This window comes from Eleutherodactylus coqui, chromosome 3 (genome assembly GCF_035609145.1).
Source record: "Eleutherodactylus coqui strain aEleCoq1 chromosome 3, aEleCoq1.hap1, whole genome shotgun sequence".
NCBI classification, from domain to species: Eukaryota; Metazoa; Chordata; class Amphibia; order Anura; family Eleutherodactylidae; genus Eleutherodactylus; species Eleutherodactylus coqui.
The window spans coordinates 180,460,713-180,483,437 of record NC_089839.1 but is presented as its reverse complement, the minus strand read 5'-3'; the positions used below and the strand labels follow the sequence as shown (position 1 = coordinate 180,483,437).

Here is a 22,725-nt window from a genome sequence, read left to right as displayed (position 1 = left end):
AGTGCTGACACGCGTGTCATAGGTTCGCCATCACGGTACTAGAGCCTCCATGCTCACCCGTATCACATCTTGGATCCAAACTAGAGGTGGTACAACAGGATACTAGAGCCTCCCTTCAATATATTTGTATACTATACCACTATTGTGCCTTGTACAATATGCAATATGTTAGTCATTATAAATGTGCTATCGATTTTACATTCTAACTGCATTCAAAAGCTTAAACACTAAGTCATTGCATTCAGTTCTAATTAAGCACACAAACATAGGGCCAGGAACCTGATAGAGCAGGAGTTTTATAACAGGGTCTGCACACTCAATCGTTGTGGGTCACCTATCATTAACTAAATACTTCCTCTGCATGTTCTAGCAACTTAAGCTAGATTTGATAATACTGATGAACACGTTTTTGCATTCTAAGGATGTGCAAAATGGCTGGAAACCTTTTAGCTACCGCATTTCATTGGGTAAATTGATTTGATTTTAGATTTGCTTCCTGCAAACTGACATTGTTGGGAATATCAGACGTTTGGATGTTTCCATAGTTCTCATTCATTTTTATGGAGAGTGCCTGCAGCCAATTCTCCAGCCAAGAAAGAGGAATTTGGGCCCATTATTTTTGGCAACACAGGCATTTGCCCGCAACATACTTAATGGTGTCTTAAGTGGTTGATGTGACCAATAGGTCCCCAGGTTATTGAATAGATTGTTCCAAAAGGATCCTCTAGAACCGTGTTTCTCAACTCTAGTTCTCAAGTACCCCCAACAGGTCATATTTTCAGGATTTCCTTAGGTGATGTAATTTTTGTAAATGCCGTGGAAGTTTCCACAGGTATTCTCACTATAGGATTCCCGGAAATCATGACCCGTTGGGGATCCTGAAGGACTGAAGTTGAGAAACTATCGTCCAGGCCTTTTACATACCAGTTAAATCTTGGCCCACAAAATAATTTCTCTACAACAAATACTTGCACTCAAAGACTAGGGACAATTAAGGGGGTTTTGCAGGATTTTTACTATTGATGACCAATTCTCAGAATAGGTCTCACAATAGTTGATCCGTCAGGAGTCTGCCGATTGGAATCCCTGACGGTCAGCTAATTACCGTGCTTGCTGTCAGTTCTTATAGTTTTCTAAGCAGACAGCACTGCCAACATTGCAGCAGCCCAGTTTGGTACTAAAGGCACAGCTTCTACTGAATTCAATGGGAGCTATGTTTGCAGTACCAAATTTGGGCATTGCAGTACAGACAGCGCTATCTGCTCCCATTGACAATGAGCCCGGTAACCAGCTGATAGGCTGGGACCCTGAGCGTCGGACTCTCACTGATCAACTATTGATGACGTATCCTGAGAATAAGACATTAATAGTAAAAGTCACAAATTTTAAGGGTTTACCCACTATAAATGATTTGGGGTCTGACCACAGGGTTAGTACAATATCCCTTTTGACTTTTTTTGGAAAAAAAAAACACCTTAGCTTAGCCACTGCCAACCTGGCACAGTGTAAGGTTGGAGACCGTATCCTCCCAAAATAAAAGACGAAGACAGTGAAGCATTGGCTTCAGTGGGACCCAGTTGTTGGACTTTACCCGTCAGAAATTGATGACATAACTAATTGACTTGCTATGAACATTTATACTAAGAAAACCCATTTAAGGTACAAGGTGTAAACATCTGCTCGTCCCATGTTATAGACATCATTTTTTTGAAATTCTACTTGTGAGATGCTTGATATTCCTCTTTTCCTTTTCGCTCCTCTAACTCCAATGTCAGGACACAATCTGCTTAGTATTCTCCCAATTTGGCACCGAATGCCGGACTTGGCCTTTGCACGCTGATTGTATTGATTACAGCTTAAAGCCTTGATGACGCATAACTAAGTGTCTTTAATTAATCAAAATATGCCTCATTACTTTTCCTTCTGAGATGAGGAGATAAACTGTTAGGTAATTCATGACATTTGAGGTCATTCCCAAACATATGTGCCTAAATGTGAAATCATACTCCTAAATAGGCCTTCTGGTAACCTCATCAGTTGGGATCACCAGTGATATAAATGGACATATGAACACCATTTGTTAGCGCACGTAGGACACTAGTGCTGGAACCCCCATGGTCACAAGTATAGATGTATGTTACTCAGTTTCCATACCTCCCACTGAGCTGTATGAAGAAGCTACAGAAGTAATTGATGGCTACTCATCGCAAACTTCTCCTCGCTACAGTCACACTTAGGCTGGATACCCACTGGCGATATTTTCTATCTTGCGCTGCGAGAGCAAGTGAAAACACTCACCTCGCAAGAAAGACGCCGGAATAAGACCTGGATATCGCCAGTCTTTTCAATGGGGCCAGCGGCAGCAGCGCTAAAGATGACATTATAGCCTAAAGTTGCATTGCCAATTTTGCAGGCTTCAGAGCCTAAATCTCCCAGCATGCCTTCTTGACTATGTATATTAATCTGATGTAAGAAAAGTTTAGTCTTCCACTTTATTACAAGAGATCAGCTAAGATGAATGTACCCGACAACAAACTTGTTGACTATTTCCATTGGTGATCAGCCAAATACTGACTGCAGCTCTGGGCTATATTACAAACTGCCATTTCCTGCAGTTGCGGGGACGCACTTGTGTATTCGCCATGATGCGCATTAGAAGTTCTCCTTATAAAACAACTTGTAGTTTTGGTTTGTCTTGCGTTTGTCGGCCTGTCAGCAGCGCCGCAGCAGCAGCAATGATCTGAAGGAAACCTGGTGTTGATCATTACCACGTTGCTAAAGTGTTTTAGCAAGTGTCATGTTAGGCATTCACAGTTTAAGACAGCTTTGTTATTCAGTCTTGAGTCACACTTTAGATGGTGACATGTTGGGAATGAGTGCCAAGTAAGGCAACAAGATGAAAAGTAAAAAAAAGCTGTATAATCTTGAACTGGTTGATTTCAGTTTTTCACTTCTATACTGTGATGGTTGTTGGGGGGGGGGGGGGGGGTCAATATTAAAATAGAACTCATGAGCCCCAGCAAAAATAAGTGTGGGGGAACACTGCTGGTCAAGTTGCAAAAGAGGCAGATTGTGTCCATTTTCAAACGTTTAGAATTACTCTATGATGCCTTCTCTCGTCCTGGGTAAAGCAGTGGAGGGAGAAGACTGGTGACTGTTTTTCACACTTTGGCACTTTGGGGGTTTTACCCTCCTGCCCCTTGTTCCCCTGCAGTGCCTGGCATCTTTCTTAATCAACTTGCTAGAACTGCTGGTCTTTCCTGAGAATGTAGTATCTTAAAATCAAGCTGTACATATTGGAGGAACATCTGCCGGCTCACAAATCATCAGTCATCAATTTGCACCCTGAGGAACACATAGAGTATTGGCTTGAATGTAGTTATATTGGCTCCGCAAAAAGAAGAAGTATTGCCATTGGATGTCCATCTAAATGTGCATGCATAGATTTTCTCAAACAGCATGTGCCTTGTGTGGGCAATGACAAAGACACAGTTTAGAATGCATTTAAAACTAGATATGCAGTAGTCCTACGGTATGTAGATTGATTTTTGGCCTTCAGGTACATCTAATCAGGTGGGCCAAAGCTATTCCAAACTTGAAATCAGCGGCACTTCATGGCTGGCAAGCCCGCTAACCTATAGGCCTCATGGTACAGCCAAGAAAATCCTTCAAGTCAGATGGACGTACCTAGGTGCGGAGGAGCCTGGGGAATGCCTTTTGCTTGAGTGTGCTGTGCCAACGTGTGAGTGCAGTGGAGATCACATTATGGTCTTCTTACAAGTCCAACCCTGCATTACGTTGGTTTGAGGATATGGATGTTCCACGATTGGCCTGGCCTGTACAGAGTCCCAACCTGAACCCTAATGAACATCTTTGGGAATAACTAGAACATTGGGTCAGAAAATATGAACAGTGTCCATCTTCTTTGAGAGTACTTGCCAGATGTTTGCAGGATGAATAGAGGGAAATACCAGCTTAAGGTATCAGCCGTTAGTAGAAAGTATGCCATGGAAAGTATCTGATGTCATTAGGGCCAAACAAGGCCCCGCGAATTACTAACATATGAAAACAAATACTACTATTGATTCTAAAGGGTAGCAGAAACCTCACAACGAAAAAAGGCAACATTACTAGAAAGGTCCCTATTATAGATGAGCGAGCATACTCGCTAAGGACAATTACTCGATCGAGTATTGTCCTTAGCGAGCAGGGGCGTAACTAAAGGCTCAGGGGCCCTGATGTAAAACTCGGGCCCCCCTCTATCTGTACCTGTACCCATACCTAAACCATGCTGCACAGAGACATAACTTCAAGCTTCTGGGCCCCAATGCAAAACCTGTAACAGGGCCCCCAACTATAATGCTTTATTCATAGTACTGGGCTCCCTATATGGAGAAGAGAGGCCTTATGGGCCCCCTAAGGCTCCTGGGCCCGGGTGCAACCACAACCCCTCCACCCTCTATAGTTACGCCCCTGTTAGCGAGTATCTCCCCGCTTGGAAGAAAAGGTTCGGTTGCCACCGCGGGTGAGAGGTGAGTTGCGGTGGGGTGGGGCGGTGGAAAGGGAGAGAGAGATCTCCCCTCCGTTCCTCCCCGCCGGTAGCCGAATCTTTTCTTCCGAGCGGGCAGGTACTCGCTAAGGGCAATGCTCGATCGAGTAATTGCCCTTAGCGAGTATGCTCGCTCATCTCTAGTTCCTATTAAAATATAAATTTATTAAATATAAAGTAGTCCAAATGGAGAAAAACTAATACTAGAAATGTAGCAACAGCAAACTCTGACTAGATAAAATCTTCAGATGATTCATAGAGCAAATACAGGGAGTCACAAGAAAGCTACTGAGGAGTTGATAATGAATAACGTCCAGTTAAAAACAGCTGTCTCCAGACCATATGTGTAATGTTCTTCAGTGGAGAAAGAACGGATAGAACAACTGACCTAACTGGCCTTGCTGATAATATGCCCTATCGCTACACTGCTAATGGTACAGCGGCAAAAACTCGCCAGCATTTCTCTGGATAAAAAGTTCAACAATAAACTACAGATATGTCAATCTGGGAAAAAAGTCAGAACCCCCCCAAGATTCTTACACTACATACAGATAAAGAGTATGCTCGGATGATAAGCATACGCACAGACATAATGGAGGAAGATCTCACCTCCAGCCCTGATGGTGGACTTACTGTGATGTCGGGAGCCTCTCTCTTGTCTATTTTGAATACATTCAGGGTCCTTTATGGGAATCTGACATCTATTTTGACCTCTTGTGAACAATTCAGTGTTTGTGTCTTGCTCGCTTTTTTTAGTGTTTACCTTGTTGGACCATTATATCTGGTTCCTCCTTTCTTTTTCCCAGCCCTCATTTCCCGTATTGAGGTCTATCCCTGATTTGGTTATAAACATATTATTTGTTCGGGTATGGTACATTTGTTTCCCTACCCAAAACACTTGCAATTAATGTTTTTCTGGACATGTCGTCTGTCTTTTCATATCTGCCCAATATTTTAGAACTTATCTAATAAGTTATATCTGATTTTTGCTCGTGTCCAAATACTTCTGGTAGGATGGTGTATAACAATAAGACATGTCTCAAGGCAAAACTGAATTTAAATTCCTATTTTCTCTCACGCAGGGATTGGTTGAATGCATTCAGTCCTCCTATCATCCCAACAGGCCAGAATCAGCATGTGGACCCTTTACTCAAGCTTAAAGAGTCCAGAGTGAGCTGTACTGACGGTAAGAGCAGAGGTCTGTGGTATCCATGGAAAGTATCTCAATCACAGATGAGCAATTTTATAAGCTGAGGAGCCTCAGAGATTCTTTTGAGAAGCAGCCACATTACGTACAGAGCCGCCTGCTGTAATTTCGGCTAACCATATGATCGCCGTTCTTTTTCTGGCAATGGAAGATTCACAGAGAGGGCTCATAAATCTTAGCCGGATGCTCAGAGCCCAAGGGATAGCAATGTCTTAGTGATGTACTATCCAAAATACATTAGACCTCTGAAATTGGGAATCATGTCAGCTATGTGCATTTGTAATTGCTTATGACAGGCCAATACAGACTGGGAATCCAGGCTAGGACTTTGTGAAATTAACGGAAAACTATTATATGAAAATATATATATGTATACTGTATTTATTGAATAAGCTCATTATTATGGACGGGAGCGTGGCTTCTTCAGCTACTTTAGGTGTATAGCTGTTCAGCTTTAAGTAACGTTTTAATAATTTAGTCACAAGCCAGAATCAGGAATGTGGTGCTGAGCTGCAAGACCAGACATTGACCATAGAAAAGAGTGGCGCTGTTTCTGGAAAATCGACAATGTAGTAAAACTAAGATCAGTCTTAGGTCAGATGGCAACCTTTGTGAAATTCCCTTCCCCCCTTCATGATAAAACAAAAAATGTGTAAAACGCCAAGTAAAACCGCCACTTGAAAGGTCTTAACCCCTTAAGGACCACCCCTTTTTAACTTTTCCTATTCTGTTTTCTGCCCACTTTCAAAAAATCGTAACCCTTTTATTTATCCAACAATATAGCTGTCTGAGAGCTTGTTTTTTGCGGGATGAGTTGTATTTTTTATTGGTACTATTTAATGTATAATGTAATGTACTGAAAAACTGTGCAGTAACCCCACAGTGAGGACAACGGACACAGGACCCCCATTCTTGAGATTGGCAGAAGTCTCAGCGGTTACTGCACAGATTGTGAGTAAGGGACGTCACTTCTTCACACTGATCCATATGCGGAATTTTGCCCATTATCAAGGCTAAATCCAAATGCGGATCTTGGGCAGAAATGTGGGAATAGCCGCAAATTCATGCCGCTGTTTAACAGGTGGGTTCCGCGGGGAAAATTCCAGGGTGGAGTCCGCTGTGTAAACATAAACTAAGGTCACTTTCACACATGCGGTTGGCAAAACGCTGCAATCGCGATCACAGCGCTTTTTCACGATTTTACTTTAGTTTTCGTATGCAGGTTCCTCCTCCTCCGACAGAGATTTTTAGCGCTCCCCATCATTGTGATGGGTGATGAGGTGTGCTAAATGCAGTAAAATAGAGCAGACAGCGCTCGAAAATTGCGTCGTTAGAAGGCGCCACAATCGAGTGCAAGGCTACGAGGCTCCATTAAAATCAATGGGACCTCCTACTGTGATTACTGTGAAACGCCGTGGTAATCGTGGTAAAAAGCGCATGCGTGAAAGTGGCCTAATTGTGCTGTCAAACGTAGGGGATTACCGTAGGTAGGTATTTTAATGTGGATTTACAGCAGACTTCATCTTTTCAATTATAAGGGTGAAATCTGCAGATTTGCATCAAACTTTGAAACAGAAAACATGCAGCAGATTTTGGTGCTGATCCACTCCAATCCATTCGCACTTTTAAGGACATAACAGTAACTAACAGGTTCTTTTAAGGCTGGAGGTAAATGGTGACTCGGCCATGACACGGGCCACTTGCCCAAAGATCACACCATACACTAATGAAAGTCAATGTGGTCGCGTTGCCGCTAACAAGTTGCTATAATCTGACAATCACAGAAGCCCAAACCTGCTGAATTTCTTGGGATTGTAGGGTCACAAGCGAGTGACCTCCATTAATTGGCAACGTTGCAGTCTCTAAATGAAAATGCTGGTCCATCAGGCCGTATTGCTCGTAATACGGATGAGAGTCCCAGCTTGACAGCAGGTCTAACCAAAAGCATCATGGGGATCTGTAGACCTGCAGTCAGGTGGGATACTTCTCCATATTACAGGAGCATAAATGCTGAATAGGAGCAATATTAGTGTTATCTGCTGTTATGTGAAAATGTTACCCGAGTGGTGCCAAACAGCTACCACAGTACAAAATATCACCTCAAGAGCGCAGCACAGAATATCGCCCCAGGAGCGCCAAATACTACAGTGCAGCTTAACCCATTCCCGCTGCAGGGCGTAAGTTTACGTCCTGGGAGCGGGGTACTTCCCGCAACAGGGCGTAAACTTACGTCCTGGAGATAGCGCGGGATCACATATGATCCAGCGCTATCCCGCAGCGGGAGCCGGCTGTCAGTCACAGCCGGCGTCTCGCTGCAGCAGCGGGGGGACATCGGAGATGCGCCTGCCACTGTTAACCCCTTCCCTGCCGCGATCTAAGTAGATCGCGGCAGGGAAAGAGTTCACAGTGGGAGCGCGGCTCCCTCTGTGTCTCCGGCCGGAACTCGCGATGTCATCGCGAGAGCCCGGCCTGTCACCATGGCAACAGGACGCCAGACACTGGCGTCCTGTATTGCCTATGCCTGAGATCGCTGTATGAGCGATAAGGCATGGGAGAGCAGTAGCTCTGCCATGCCTTATGACAGCGATCATCAGGGCAGTGATTAAAGTCCCTCAGAGGGACACAAACAGTGTAAAAAAAAGAAAGATTTAAAAAATGAATTAAAAAAAATGTAAAAAAAAAGAGTAAAAAAACCATTTTTTATGCTTTTCCTCAGATTAGCATAAAAAAGGTTAAAAAAAAAGTAAAACCCCACATATTTGGTATTGTCGCGTCCGTAACGAGGCGTACAATAAGTTGCACATGCTTTTGACTGTGCACCGAAAAAAACGCTAAAAAAAAAGCTAAAAAACTGAGGCAAAATGCTCATTTTTAGCATTTTGCCTCACTAAAAACGCAATAAAAGTGATCAAAAAAGTCGTATGTACGCCAAAATGGTACCAATAAAATCTACAGCTCGTCTCGCAAAAAATAAGCCCTCATAGAGCTCTGTACATCAAAAAATAAAAAAGTTACGTGACTTTGAATGCAGCAATTTAGAATAGAAAAAAGATTTCCAAAAAAAAGGGTTTTTATTGCAGAAAAGTGGGAAAACCTAAAAAAAATGTTAGAATTTTGGTATCGTAACCGTACCGGTCTGCAGAAAAAATGGAAAGTCTCATTTATGCTGCATGATTAACGGTGTAAAAAAAAAATAAAAAAATCTATGGCAGAATTGATGCGTTTTCTCTCTCTGCTATCATTAAAAAAAAAATAAAAATTTTACAATATAGTCTATGTACCCAAAATTGGCATCGATAAAAACTACAGTTCGCCACGCAAAAAACAAGCCCTCATACGGCCGCGTCGACGGAAAAATAAAAAAGTTATGGCTTTTGATAAATGGAGAAGAAAATCCGCCAAAAATTGTTGCGTCCTTAAGCCCAAAATAGGCCATGTCATGAAGGGGTTAAAGGAGTATTCCCATCTCAGTTTTTTATGGCCGAGATGGGAAAACCCAACCTTGTGTTTCCGACCACTTGTCAGAAGCAACTGAGAGCTTCAGCCCCAACTCCCCAAGTTACGTAAACAGCATAGCGCGATGTGTTATGCTTTTTCTGTAGATCCCACTCACTTTAATCCCCTCCTCCACTGGCAGCAGCACTTTCACCGCTAAGCATCCCTCCTTCATCGACACTGGCATTGCCCCTATTACCACAAAGATACATATATGTGTGAGCAAAACAGGCACAGCCCTAAACCAACAAACTTACAGCCCTGTGATAAGTGGTTGCCTGGCATCGTGGGCTACGTTTCCTTATTTACCCAATTGGCGGCATATGAAGTCCTTGACAGAGGTATAGTTTTTCCTTCAAGACATCGGTGCCTGGGGAAGTCTCTGTAGACATGAGCAACTAGGTGACAAAAAAGAGTTATACATAGACCGCTAACATAATAGCGTCTGTCCCCAATCAGAGTGGGAAGAGCAGCTCTGAAGCACAAGCGTCATTGTAGTACTTTTAAAAAATGAAATATCTTTGCAAAAGTAACTTTCCCCTGCCATGTTCTGGCTGCCGTAACCATTTTATTCTTCCCTTGATGAGATGGGGTGCAGGCTTGTTTTTTTGCGGGCCGAATCGTATTTTTCATTGCCACCATTTTAGGACACATACAACTATTTGAACACTTCATATACATTTTTTATTGCGGACGGGGTGACCAAAAAGTGCAATCCTGCCGTTGTGTATTCCTTTCTGACTATGTACATTGCGTGGCATAAATAATGCATAATTTTTAGAGGACTTTTACAGACACATCAATACCATTTTTTTTTGTTGTAGTTGTTTGGATATTTTTTATGTTTTTATGTTTCATTAGAATTTTTAAATACAAAAAGATAGGACCCATGTCTCTAAAGTTAGAACAAGGTAATACAGAAATGGGCATGACATTTCTGAGTATCACTAAAGTGTAATATGAACATCTGCACTAAACAGCCAATAGAGGCATGCATGAAAATACGCTGTTAAAACCTTTAACTTAAAAAAAAGCAACAACTTATTTTCACCTGTTTAATCCTTCCAAGGGACTTAAACTTGTAATCCTTTGATCAATTATACTGTATACTACAATACTTCAGTATTGCAGTATATTGTATTTTTACAGGCAAGGCTTAATAGACAAAAATATATGGCAAATGAATGGCATCTTGTGATCTTGTTGAAAGGGAGCCATTTGGGTGAGCTAGCGAGCCCCTGCATCTGTCGGGTTATCTAAATACAGCATCTACATGGCTTACAGCTGGGACGAGCGCTGTATATGGAGCATTCTCACTTGTGGAGCCCGCTGCATACAAACTCCATGCATGTTTGACATACATTTTCATCGCATGCTGCTGTGAATGTAGCCTATGCGTTTAGCAAGCTTATGCAGGTCTCTTAGGGGTCTACAGTGTAATATACCAAGGAGTTAAAGCCAGAAGATGAAATCTGTGACTGCTATGAAGAAGCGTAGATTTGTGGTGTTTTTTGCACCATTTTTGGCTTTAAAAGATAATAAATTTGTAGAAGTTTTGTTGGCCACTCCCCCCTCAGCAAAACCTGGCTCGCTTTTCTTGCCACTTTTCAAAAGTGTCAAGTGCAGAAAAAAGTGACAAATTTTAGCTCAAACGCGGCCCACTCGTGTGGAATGATGAATTCCCCCATAAAGTGTACTTTCTTTTTTGTCTAATGTAATTCTTAAAAACTGCTTTAAGTCTGAGTCATCTCCTTTTTATGGAGTGAATATATTTTCTATTACGACCGCAGTTCAAGGGCTCCATTTGCATATCAGTTACGTTTACAGCCATTGCCGTGATAAACAATGAAGAGGGTTGAATGATAAAAGCTCCATACGTTCACCTTCCTTCATGTTTAATGTGTGTTGAAATGTCCAATTGCAGAAACAATAGGCATTCCGCTGAGTTATTATGATTTATCGACCTTTAAATGCCATCTACTCACATGTTATGCAGCTAATCCCCATTGCTGGAGCAGCTTCTGGAGCCGCACATAAGGTAATTGCAAGCAGTGATTTAACAGTCAATATTCCAACGATCTTCACTCTTCACAAGATTTAAAAGGCCATGCAGACCCTTCCATATACTACAAGCAGATCTAGTGGGGACATTCTTAAAAGGTTAATTCAAAGTAGCTAGAATGTGCACCACACGTTACAGCATCTGGACCACTGGCGTAACTATAGGGGGTGATGTTGCACCCGGGCCCAGGAGCCTAGGGGGCCCAAAAGGCCTCTCTTATCCATATAGAGAGCCCAGTACTATGCATAAAGCAGCATAGTTGGGGGCCCTGTTACAAGTTTTGCATTGGGGCCCAGGAGCTGTAAGTTACGCCTCTGTTCTGGACATACGCAAGTGACCCGCGAGGCTCGGTCTCTGAGTGACCCCTTGTGTGGAAGCATACGGTGATCCTGGAGCATGCGCAGAAGTAATAGTGCCGAGCGCAGGACATGGCGTCTCTTCTGCAGTCACAGAGAGTTAAATTGGCGCAGCAATGTGCATGCTAGGCTGTTGCTCCATTCATACAGAACCCCTATTCTCGTGATTGGTGGAGGTCCCAGTGGACGGACCCCCACAATCTGATACTTATCCTGTGGATGGAGGTTTAACCCCTTAAGGGCACGGCCTATTTTGGCCCAAAAGATACAACAATATTTTTGGGATTTTCATCTCCACTTTTCAAAAGCCATAACTTTTTTTATTTTTCCACCGGCATGGCCGTATAAGGGCTTGTTTTTTATGTGCCAAAATGTAGCTTTTATTAGTACCCTTTTTAGGTGCATGTAGTGTATTTTAAAACTTTTATTAATTTTTTTTGGAGTGCCCGGAGAGAACACATCAATTTTGCCATTGTTTTTTTTTTTTTTACAACAATAATCATGCAGCTTAAATGACACGATACATTTTTTTTCTGCGGGTCGGTACGATTACAACGATTCCAAAATAAATAAAAAACCCTTTTTTAAAAATTATTTTTACATTGTTGCATTTAAAGTCCAATAACTTTTGTAGTTTTCCATTGACGGAGCTCTGTGAGGACTTGTTTTTTGTGTGATGAGCTATAGCTTTTTTGATCACTTTTACTGCATCTTTTGGGAGGCAAAATAAGCATATGTGGGAAGTTTACATTTTTTTTATACAAATAGAGGAAAGTGTGCAAAAAGTTGTTGGTTTTGTTTTACAGTTTTTTATAGTTTTTTTTTTTTTAAAGTCCCTGTAGGGGACATGAACCGTAACATCTATGATCTCTATGATAATACATTGCAGGACTTCTGTACAGTAATGCCTTATAACTTACAGTAGCAATAGGCAATGGCAAGCCAGGACACTAGAATCTGACGTTCTGTTGCCATGACAACCCCTCCCTCTGTAAACCCTTTTAATGTTGCGATCTACATAGATTGCGGCATGTTACTTGCTTTGTTGTGTTGTTTGGCATGTGTATTATGCTACTAGAATCATAGAATGGTAGAGTTGGAAGGGACCTCCAGGGTCATCGGGTCCAACCCCCTGCTCAATGCAGGATAACTAAATCATACCAATAGAATGGGAGAGTTGGAAGGGACCTCCAGGGTCATCGGGTCTAAATTACAGTTAATTTTATTTTGAAATTCTGACCCTTCCTTTAGGTTCAATAGACATGTTGAAGGTATTCAGTCTACACTGGGGATATAAAGTCGTCGCAGATACTTATAATAGTTACATACATCAGGTGAAGGTTTTCCATTATGGCCTGCTGCACTACAATGTACAGATGGTCACGCTATATTGGGATGGCATTCGTATACCACAGAGTTATACACACATGTAACACTAAGGCTGGTCTCACACAGGCGTTCAGAAAATGCAGCGGCATTTAACAGTGTTTTCTAGTGCCTTTTTACATCGTTTATCACTGTGATGGGTGATGAGGTGCTTAAAAAAAGCGAACACGCACAAAAGTAGAGCAGACCGTGCTTAAAAATCATGGCGTTAGAAACGCTCTGTTTGAGCTCTAGTCTGCGAGGCCCATTGAGATCAATGGTGGTGTAATGCTGTGCTAATCATGGTATAAAGCGGTGTGAGGGCAGCCTAACGCTAGTTGCATTGTAGCCATGAGTGCGAGTTGTGCCTGAAAGCCTCCGGTGTAACTCGCATCCGACAAGTCCGTCTGCTGTCCGGTTTACACAGAGGCAGTACACCGACATGTACTCTGTGAAACGGACAATAGGACGTGCCATCTGGACCACTGATCTGCGGGAACACACACTAATGTGCCTGTCCTCATAGGCATAGGATAGTGCCGTCCATTGATAAGCATGGAGAGCACACAGCCCAGAATACTGTCATACATTACGACAATCAGATACATTTGGAACCTGTTTGTTTCTGTTCATTCTGAATTAAAAGGACTTTAAAAGGTCTAGCAGAAGTTTTCCACAACAAAATCCACACAACTTTGTAACAGATTCAGGTAATTTTACTCCGTGCAATGAATGAAATCCGTCACTTTTCTACGACAGCATTCCACGGATTTGAATATCAGTGACAATCATTTTCCTCTGCAGAGAGTGAACAGGGTTTGTTAGACCCCACCTATATTCTGCAGTGTCGCAGCATGTCTGCAGTCCGCAGCAAAAGTCCTGCAACGATTCCACTGCGTGTAAACCAATCCTTCTCGTATCGTTATTTTATAAACTGTCCCACATTATTAGCGATCCAATCCGTAATACAACAATCACTTTTACCTCATGAGAACTGTACAGACACCAGAATCACGTTGGACATTTCTTATGCATTTCCTTCCATAAGCAACCGATCGGAAGTTCCAGTCTTTGTATTGAGAAAATATTTGGATTTACTGCAGCCTGGCAGGTTGGTTGCAGACGGCTCTCGCCTCCTCGCAGGTCTCCATAGCAATTATTGTGGGTGTTTATCAAAAACAAACACTATATACACAGATTTAGGAGAAAATGTTAAATTCCACATAGACAAGCCTGTGACTAATGACTATTTTCAGAAGACCGGAAACAGTAATCCATCTGCTGTCCCGGGACGAAGGACGACTGCACAGAAAGGATCTTTCCTGCGTTTAGTTTGTTATAAAGGTTTCTTCAGCGTGAAATCTGAAGTCTAGTTTTCCTACTATAGTCGCCCATCATGATGTGTCAGTTAACTAGCGCCAAGCAAAAAAGTGAAGTTCTGCTCTGGTTTCTGTGGGTTGCATCTGGTATTGCAACTCATCCCGATTAGTGGCTTATTCACACAAACCAGTTTTGTGCCATGCACACAAATTAAATTCACTCTATTGGATGGATTTAATCACAGGAGCGACTTTTTTGAAGATAAAAAGAAATGTTTATAGCACTTTTTAGTTTTGTGCTTTCCAGTTTCCCATGGGACCTAATGAAAAAAAAATTGCAAGTCACTCGTATACCATGCTAAGTTAATGGGAAATACTTGCAATCCTGTCCCGCACATGAAGATTACAATTTCACAGCAGCGATGCAAATTTTAATCAGTGAAAGGGGCAGGGTGACACAAGCATAATGTAAAAACGTATTATGCATTTGATGTACGTGCGCATAATACAGTGTGAATGGATCCAATGAAAGCACATTGATTTTCATTGATCCATTCACATTTGCGTATATACATTGCGTATAATATGCACCTAAAAACGCAGTGTGTCTTATTTTACAGCATATTACGTGCATGTAGGGAGATAACAGCAGGGATCGCTGCTCTCAGCGACCTCTACTGTTGCAGCGGGAGGCCAGCTATCAATAGCAGACGGTTCCCGCTATGGGATGGTGTGCTCAGCTTCTGACCCGGTGCCATCCACAGGAAGTAAATTTACATCCTGTTGCATTAGGCACCTCACAGCCAGGACATAAACTTACATCCTGTAGTGTAAAGGAGTTAAAGGCGTTGTCTGGTTACTGCATAACCTCTTTTCAATAGAACCCCATTGAGTAAAATAATAAACAGAGATATACTTACCCCTCCATGGCCACTACGATCCAGCGCTGCAGCTCTCTGCTCTCAGCCAATGAGGGGCTGCAGTGGCATCGTCCATTCCTCTGGCATTGGCGCTCACATTCTGAGCACCATGATGCCAGGAGGTCAAGAATGTGACACTGCAGCAGTCACGTCATTTCCTGTGATGTCATCTGTCACAACAAACACTGAAACTCAGTGAGCTGCAGCGCTGGATCCCGGCAGCTGCAGAGGGATAAGTATCTCTCTGGTCATTACTTTATCCCAGGGGGTCCTATTGAAAAGGGTCTCTCCAGTAACCCGACCACAACTTTACATCTTTGGATAACACCTTTAACTAGGTTATAGCAAGATCAGTTGGTGGCACTCTGACTGCTGGTACCCCCATCAGTTATGAGAATGGGGTCTCCTATTCCCCCATGTTAATGGAGTGGTGACGAGCATCCTCAACCAGTGCTCTATTCATTTGGGAACCTTTGGGACTGCCATTCTCATGACTGTGGGTTTCTCAGCGGTTGGACCCTCACAAATCAAATAGTTATATCCTTGCCTGTGGATAGGGGACAGCTTTTAATCTTGTCACAACCGCTTTAAGTAAATGAGGCAGAGTTACAATGTTAGACACAAACAATAAACAGGAGTGGTACCGTTTCAGAAAAAAGACCCTTTTTTCTCATTCTGGACAACCCCTTTAACGATCATAGGGAACCTGTTACCAGTTTCCATTAGGACTAACCAATGGCAGCAAAATATCATTGTAATAGAGCGCATTCAACAATTCAACATTTAGTTTTGTTACTGCGCTTAATTACATCGTACCTTGTGAAAATGACTTTTAATAATTCCCACGCCATATTCTAATGCAGCCCTAACAATCTACAGGGCGGACATGGCCAATTCCTGACGTCTGCAGTGGGTTCTGTAACCAAGACCCTCTGTCTATGTCATTCACAGTCCTGTCCAAATCTCCCACATGCGTCCTGCAACCAGGGAGCAACACACATGTAAATAGTCTTATGTGGGTAGAATCATCTGGCTCTTCTGCACATGCACCGCTCCTTGGTTGTGCGCTGCACACACAACATCTGCACAGGACATAGGGGACGTCATCCACGTCAATGATTGATGGAAAGGCTGGGTTACGGAGCATACTGCAGTCCGACAGTGTCTTCCTACTGAAATGTTAGGGTGGAATTAGGAAGTATTAGAAGCCATTTTCACAATGTATGATGCTCTTATGTGCAGGAACAAAAACAGATGCTCACTGATATCCCCCTAGCTTTGGTTTATGCAGGGAAATGGTGACAGGTTGCCTTTAAATGATTGATATAAGAAATGCTCCAAATTTGTTAGTAACGTGTAGCTGTGTTCTCGGTACTTCTGAGTGATCTGAAGTCTGTTGATGTGTTTTCATGACTAAATATTTCATTTATATCGAGTTTCCCAGCTGTTTCTGTCCTAAGACTGTCAGTTAAGTAATTGGGAAAGTTATGGCTTGCTAGATTGAAGGGTTATTGCCAATAAAATCAAGGACCATCAGGTTCTAGCATCATCACCTGACCTTAGTCTGGCCCCTACAAATGATGGGCTACCAATGGCTGACAGCTGTGTCCATGAAGACGCATCAATCACCTTGCCCCTGGCATACATGAGTTATGTTCTTGTTCCACATCTGTGATCTTATTGGCAGTTAATATTGCTGTCGATAAAATCTAGCCTGGAAAGTAATTGTTGCCCTCAGTACTTGTGTCCACCTGTGTTGCAGTTATTAGTTCTGAGATTTCATCTCGTTCAGTTGATGTAATGTCCGGCGTTGCACTTTATTGGCAAGATGCTCTCAAAGTATCATTGTTATAAACGCCATGTAGACATGTCCGAGTGATTGCTAGACATACTAAAATATTGCTAGGAGAATCGTGCTGTGCTTGGCAATATGAACTGGAAGGAAACCAAAAAGTACTCTAAGCCTCTTTTCACATCGCATTTGAGCCTTTCTATAAGAAGTACAGACATGTCCTCTCTTAACCCCTTTAGTGGCACGCCCAGAAAATCTCCTAAAAATCAGTGTTGAAATGTGCTGAAGACTACCTAAACCTGCCTCTGAAGGGGTTAAAGGGGTTATGCCAACATTTAAAGTTGGGTCCACACCGATCAAAAATTTTCCCCTATCCTGTGTATAGGGGAAAATTTTTGATCGGTGTAGATCCAACCTTTGGGACTCCAACCAATAACAAGAAAGTGGTACCGGCATGCATGGAGTGGCAGTCAAACATGGAAAACCCCCTTGGGGTACTTTCTGCTTGGGGCCTTATTTATATGGCGCGCTGTATCTTTATTTTCTACTATTGATGGAGACACTAATGGGATAAAAGAAGACTTATGCGAACACTAACTGAATTCATTCATTTGGGGGCACTCTTTGTATGGCAAATTTTTTAATTGAATTCATTAAATGGCTAAGCGCTGCGTGCGATTGGCTGAGTGCTTTGACCAATCACAGGCAACGCTCAGCCAATCAGATACAGCCCTTTCAGGAAGCTGAAAGAGACTCAGAGCAGTGACGGGACCCAAGCTGCAAGACGCGCCTGAACCGCTGCGGAGAGGTGAGCATTTATTTTATTTTTTTTATACCAGATAGGAATGATTTTCAGAAAAGGGTTTATATTTAAAGCCCTTCCGTGAATATCACTGCAGGAGTGCCGGCATCACAATCCTCAGCCACAGCTGTCACAGCTGTGGCAGTGGATTCTTTACTGCCCCCAGGAAGTCCCTTTGTCACTGAACACTGTGATAGTGCTGTCACAGTGTTCAGTGACAAGGGGACTCCCCGCTGGGGAATATTGACACGTACCACAGACCTATGGTGCACGCATGTGTTATGTTTTGCAGGTACGTGCGTTTGCACGCCTGTAAAACACAGACATGTGAACACACCATAGAGAACCAATGGTTTTAGTAGATGCGTGGTTTTGTGTGCACCTATACACGCACACGCTCGTCTGAAAGCACCCTCAGGAAGTTTTTTCTAATATCTAATGTGTGTTTCCTCCCTTTCAGTTTCATCCCATTGCTTCTAGTCTTTCCTTGTGCAAATTAGAATAGGGCTGATCCCTCTGCAGTGTGACAGCCCTTCAGATATTTGTAGACTGCTATTAAGTCTCCTCTCAGCCTTTTTTGTGCAAGCTAAACATTCCCAGATCCTTTAACTGTTCCTCATAGGACATGATTTGCAGACCGCTCACCATCCTGGTAACTCTTCTCTGAACTTGTTCCAGTTTGTCTATGTCTTTTTTTTTAAAGTGGGGTGCCCAGAACTGAACACAGTATTCCAGATGAGGTCTGACTTGGGAAGTGTAGAGGGGATAATAACCTCACGTGATCTAGACTCTATGCTGCTCTTAATACATCCTAGAATTGCTTTTGCCTTTTTGGCTGCTGCATCACATTGTTGACTCATGTTCAATCTATTATCTATCATGTTATCTAGTCATGTCCAATCTATGATCTATTCGTATACCCAAGCCTTTTTCACATGTGCTGCTGCTTAGCCGAATTCCTCTCATTCTGTATGTGCTTTTTTTTTTCATTTTTCTTGCCCAGATGTAGGACTTTGCATTTCTCCTTGTTAAATACCATTCTGTTAGTCGCTGCCCACTGTTCAAGCTTTGCTAGATCTTTTTGAATATTCTCTCTCTCTTCCTTAGTGTTAGCTATCCCTCCTAGCTTTGTGTCGTTCGCAAAGTTTCCCATCAATTCCCTCCTCCAGATCATTTATAAAAATGTTGAACAACACTGGGCCTAGGACAGAGCCTTGTGGTGCCCCACTTGATACAATCTTCCACTTTGATGTGCAGCCATTTATGACCAGTCTTTGGGAGTCTTATAATATAGGCAATGCTCCCAGGAAAAGGGGGCATGCAAATAAGTTCTACATTGACTTCAACAGTTACTTTACAATAGGTGGCACTAGAAAGCCAGCCTTACCCTCAAGGATGAGAGCTTATTTGCCTACTTTTTTTCCAGGGAGCTTTTGCCTAACCTATTAAACTGCCTATGCCGATTTGGAGAAATATTGTTTGCCCCAGACTAACTATCTTATGATTATATAGGAATGTATATACAGTATGAATGTATAGGACAGTGTCTACGGGGCACTGACAACTCCAGGCTTGTAACATGCACTCTAGTCGTGTTTCCTCTTACATTTTCATTCTGCAAGCTGATCTAATTTTACCATGATATAATTGGAATAAATTAGTAAATTAATTAAAAGAAAATACATTATTAATTCCAAGGAGATTCTGATGTTACAATCACATGGATAATTAGAGATCTGCACAAAGATATTTTACAATATGCTTTCGTTTGTCTGTGACAGGTTTACATTCTTGGGGTCCTTTTACATGCTATGATTTTCATTCAGTTAATCGTTGGATTGTGAAAAACTGAATGATACTGGTTTAGTGTAAACACGGCCAAGGACTGAGCGGTGAATGATAATTCCTTCTCTTATCAGTCGTCATTCATTTTATGAAGGCATAAAAACTAAATGACAATCGGCCCATGTTAACAGGAAGTTGTTATTCTATGAATGGAGGCAGACGTCCGGAAGAGATCTCCAGCGATCTTCACTTCCATTCAGTGAAGCACTTAATGATGGGGATCACGTGTAAAATTACCCTTATTACTATTACTGTGGGAAATGAGGCAACTGTTTTGTGATCTGCTTAGCCTTTTGGGAGATTCCAGTTACATCACTGATATCAATGCCCAACCTTTCAGCGATGACATTGATTCATTGTGTATTTAGTACTTGATCTTTCTTACAATGTGTTATCTCTTACCTTCCAGGTGATGATGGGATTGGTGCAGATGAAGAGGAAGACATTCTGACCTTGCTATATGACCCATGTCTGAACTGTTATTTTGACCCAGAGACTGGGAAGTACTATGAATTAGCTTAGGGGAGGATCTTTGTCTCATTTCTTCAGAAATCTATACGAAAAATACATACCTGTGGCTGTTGATGTGTGCATTAAACCATGGCACTGGGAGGTCACATCTACGGTACATTCCCACCATTTTATTTTCTAGTGTGTAAGAGCCTAAAATAGTGAAATAATAAACTTTGCAATGTATGTACCTTACTTGTATATGTGTTTCTATTCCTTGGCCATTGCTCTTCCTGGCCCTTTGCTGCTAGTTGTCCAGAAAGCCACAGCATGACGTATTGTCCATTCTGAAGGTACATCTCGTTTCGACATTGTTATATATAACACATTGTTTCATTGAAGCTGCCGTTAATATTAGTGCCCCCTCACCAAGAATGCCTTACACTTTATATCAATGGCACCAAGGGGATTCAAACAAGTCCCTTCTCTTTCTGGGAAAACAGTGGAGATCGAGTCTCTAGCAAGGAAATTATCATATATGTTTCAGTTACATATTTCATGTCATAAAGGCTTGGGCCCATGGGAGGAAATTATTAGGGGAACTTACCTCCAAATACAATGTTTTTTTTTGCTTTATAACTCATCAGAAACTAGAGAAGCACATTATCAACTCTACTGTCCTCTGTTGGATAGATTTCATCAGGATTTATAGAAGATTCTTTAGGCCAGTCCAGTCTTCTGTGTATGTTCAGTAGGGCATATGGACAGGAATCATCCTGATGGGAAAAGCCCTTTACATAAAATAATAGCGGCTCTTCTCGATCTTTAGTGAAACTCCTCTTTAAACACTGGGATTATAAATAAGGATTTTAATATTGTTTGCTACTTTAAATAGCCAGCAATTTATTTTCCATAGCTGCTTGTGCATTATAGATTTTTTGTAGGGCAAAATATATTAAAAGAGATTGGGATTAATGACCGACAGACACAAAAACACTGTCTTTAGGCAAAGTCAATGAAATCAGCAGTCATACAAAGGCTTTGTCCCCTACCACCACGGCCAACAATGCATAGGTTTTCATGCACTGGTGAGCAATCAGAGGAATAGCAGTGAGGTGAACATTGCTTTTTTTTTTAACCGCCCCTCCGTTTAGTGACATTTTCTCCTGAGACTGGAGGAGGGGTGTATATTACCTAACATAGTAGTAACATAGTAAGTTAGGATGAAGGAAGACAATGTCCATCTAGTTCAGCCCTTTTTTAACCCCCTAGTTGATCCAGAGAAAGGCAAAAACCCAAAGAGGCAGAAGCCAATTAGCCCATTTGGGGAAAAATTCCTTCCCGACTCCATGATGGCAATCAGAATAATCCCTGGATTAACCTTCGATAGTTCCTACCTGACTGTAAGACCCGGAACTACAAACCCGCTAGTCACCTAATGTCTATATCCTGTAATATCCTTCCACTTGAGAAAGACGTCTAGTCCCCTCTTAAACTCCTCTATAGATTTTGCTATCACCACGTCCTCAAGCAGAGAGTTCCACAGTCTCACTGCTCTTACAGTAAAGAACCCCCCTCGTTGGGGGTCATGAAACCTGCTTTCTTCTATACGTCGTGGATGCCCTCTTGTTTCCGATGCAGTCCTGGGTATAAACAGATCATGGGAGAGATTTCCGGGGTAAATAATCCCAATTTTGATAGCCGCTCTGGGTATTCCAGTCCTCCCATTCCATTTATTAGTTTAGTTGCCCTTCTTTGAACTCCCTCAAGCACTGCAACATCTTTCCTGAGCACCGGTGTCCAGAACTTTGGTCACTTCCTATTTGCTTTAATCTGGAGTGTTGCACCTTCTCCACTGCCAGTTTTTTAGTTCTATTCAAAGAACTGTACAGAGTATTCCATGTGAGGCCTGACTAGTGCCTTGTATATTGGAAGAATAATGCTCTCATCCTTCGCCCCTATACCTCTTTTAATACACCCTAAGACTTGATTTGCTTTTGCAGCAGCTGACTGGCATTGATTGCACCAGTTAAATCTACACTCCACTAGTACCCCCAGGTCTTTTTCCATCTGCAGGACAACTGCAGGGCATATACCCCTTACCCCTTTTGTTTCAGGACAGAATATTGGCCCAAAACTGGAGAGTCGCTTTAAATTTATCACGATAGCGCATGTTGGATTGCGCATTTTTAGACACTTTCTTCTAACTTTTCACCAACTATTGGTTTGGCTTAGTTTACATAAATATTGTAGTGCAAATTTGACACGTTGTTGCATTTTAAGCCATGCTCCCTTGTCACGTGAAGCATAAAGTGTCTAAAACATGGAAGTGGGTTGAAGATGCTAGTTTGGTATAGTCAGGTAAACTCAATAGCTGTTGAGGTTTATTGTGAAACTGTTAATGTTTATCATGTAACTGTGTGTGATGTTCATAACCCCCCCCCCCCCCCCATGTATATTGTGTGTGGTCTCGATCCCAGGCTGTGGCCATTCTAAGGTTTGCAAAATTGGCATCATACTGGGCTGGACATATGGGTCCGCTGATAAATGACCACCCTGCAGG

General features: G+C 42.2%; 1 protein-coding gene across 2 annotated transcripts in view; it reads left to right on the top strand.

The window, feature by feature from the left end:
* Nucleotides 1–20,403, top strand: part of CFAP20DC (CFAP20 domain containing) — a 416,942-nt gene extending 396,539 nt beyond the window's left edge. For both annotated transcript variants that reach the window (XM_066596613.1, XM_066596612.1), the window contains exons 17-18: nt 5,632–5,735; nt 20,122–20,403. In XM_066596613.1, coding sequence (XP_066452710.1) covers nt 5,632–5,735; nt 20,122–20,234 — 217 coding nt within the window. In that variant the 3' untranslated portion in view covers nt 20,235–20,403. The remainder of the gene's footprint in view (nt 1–5,631; nt 5,736–20,121) is intronic.
* Nucleotides 20,404–22,725: the final 2,322 nt, after the last annotated feature.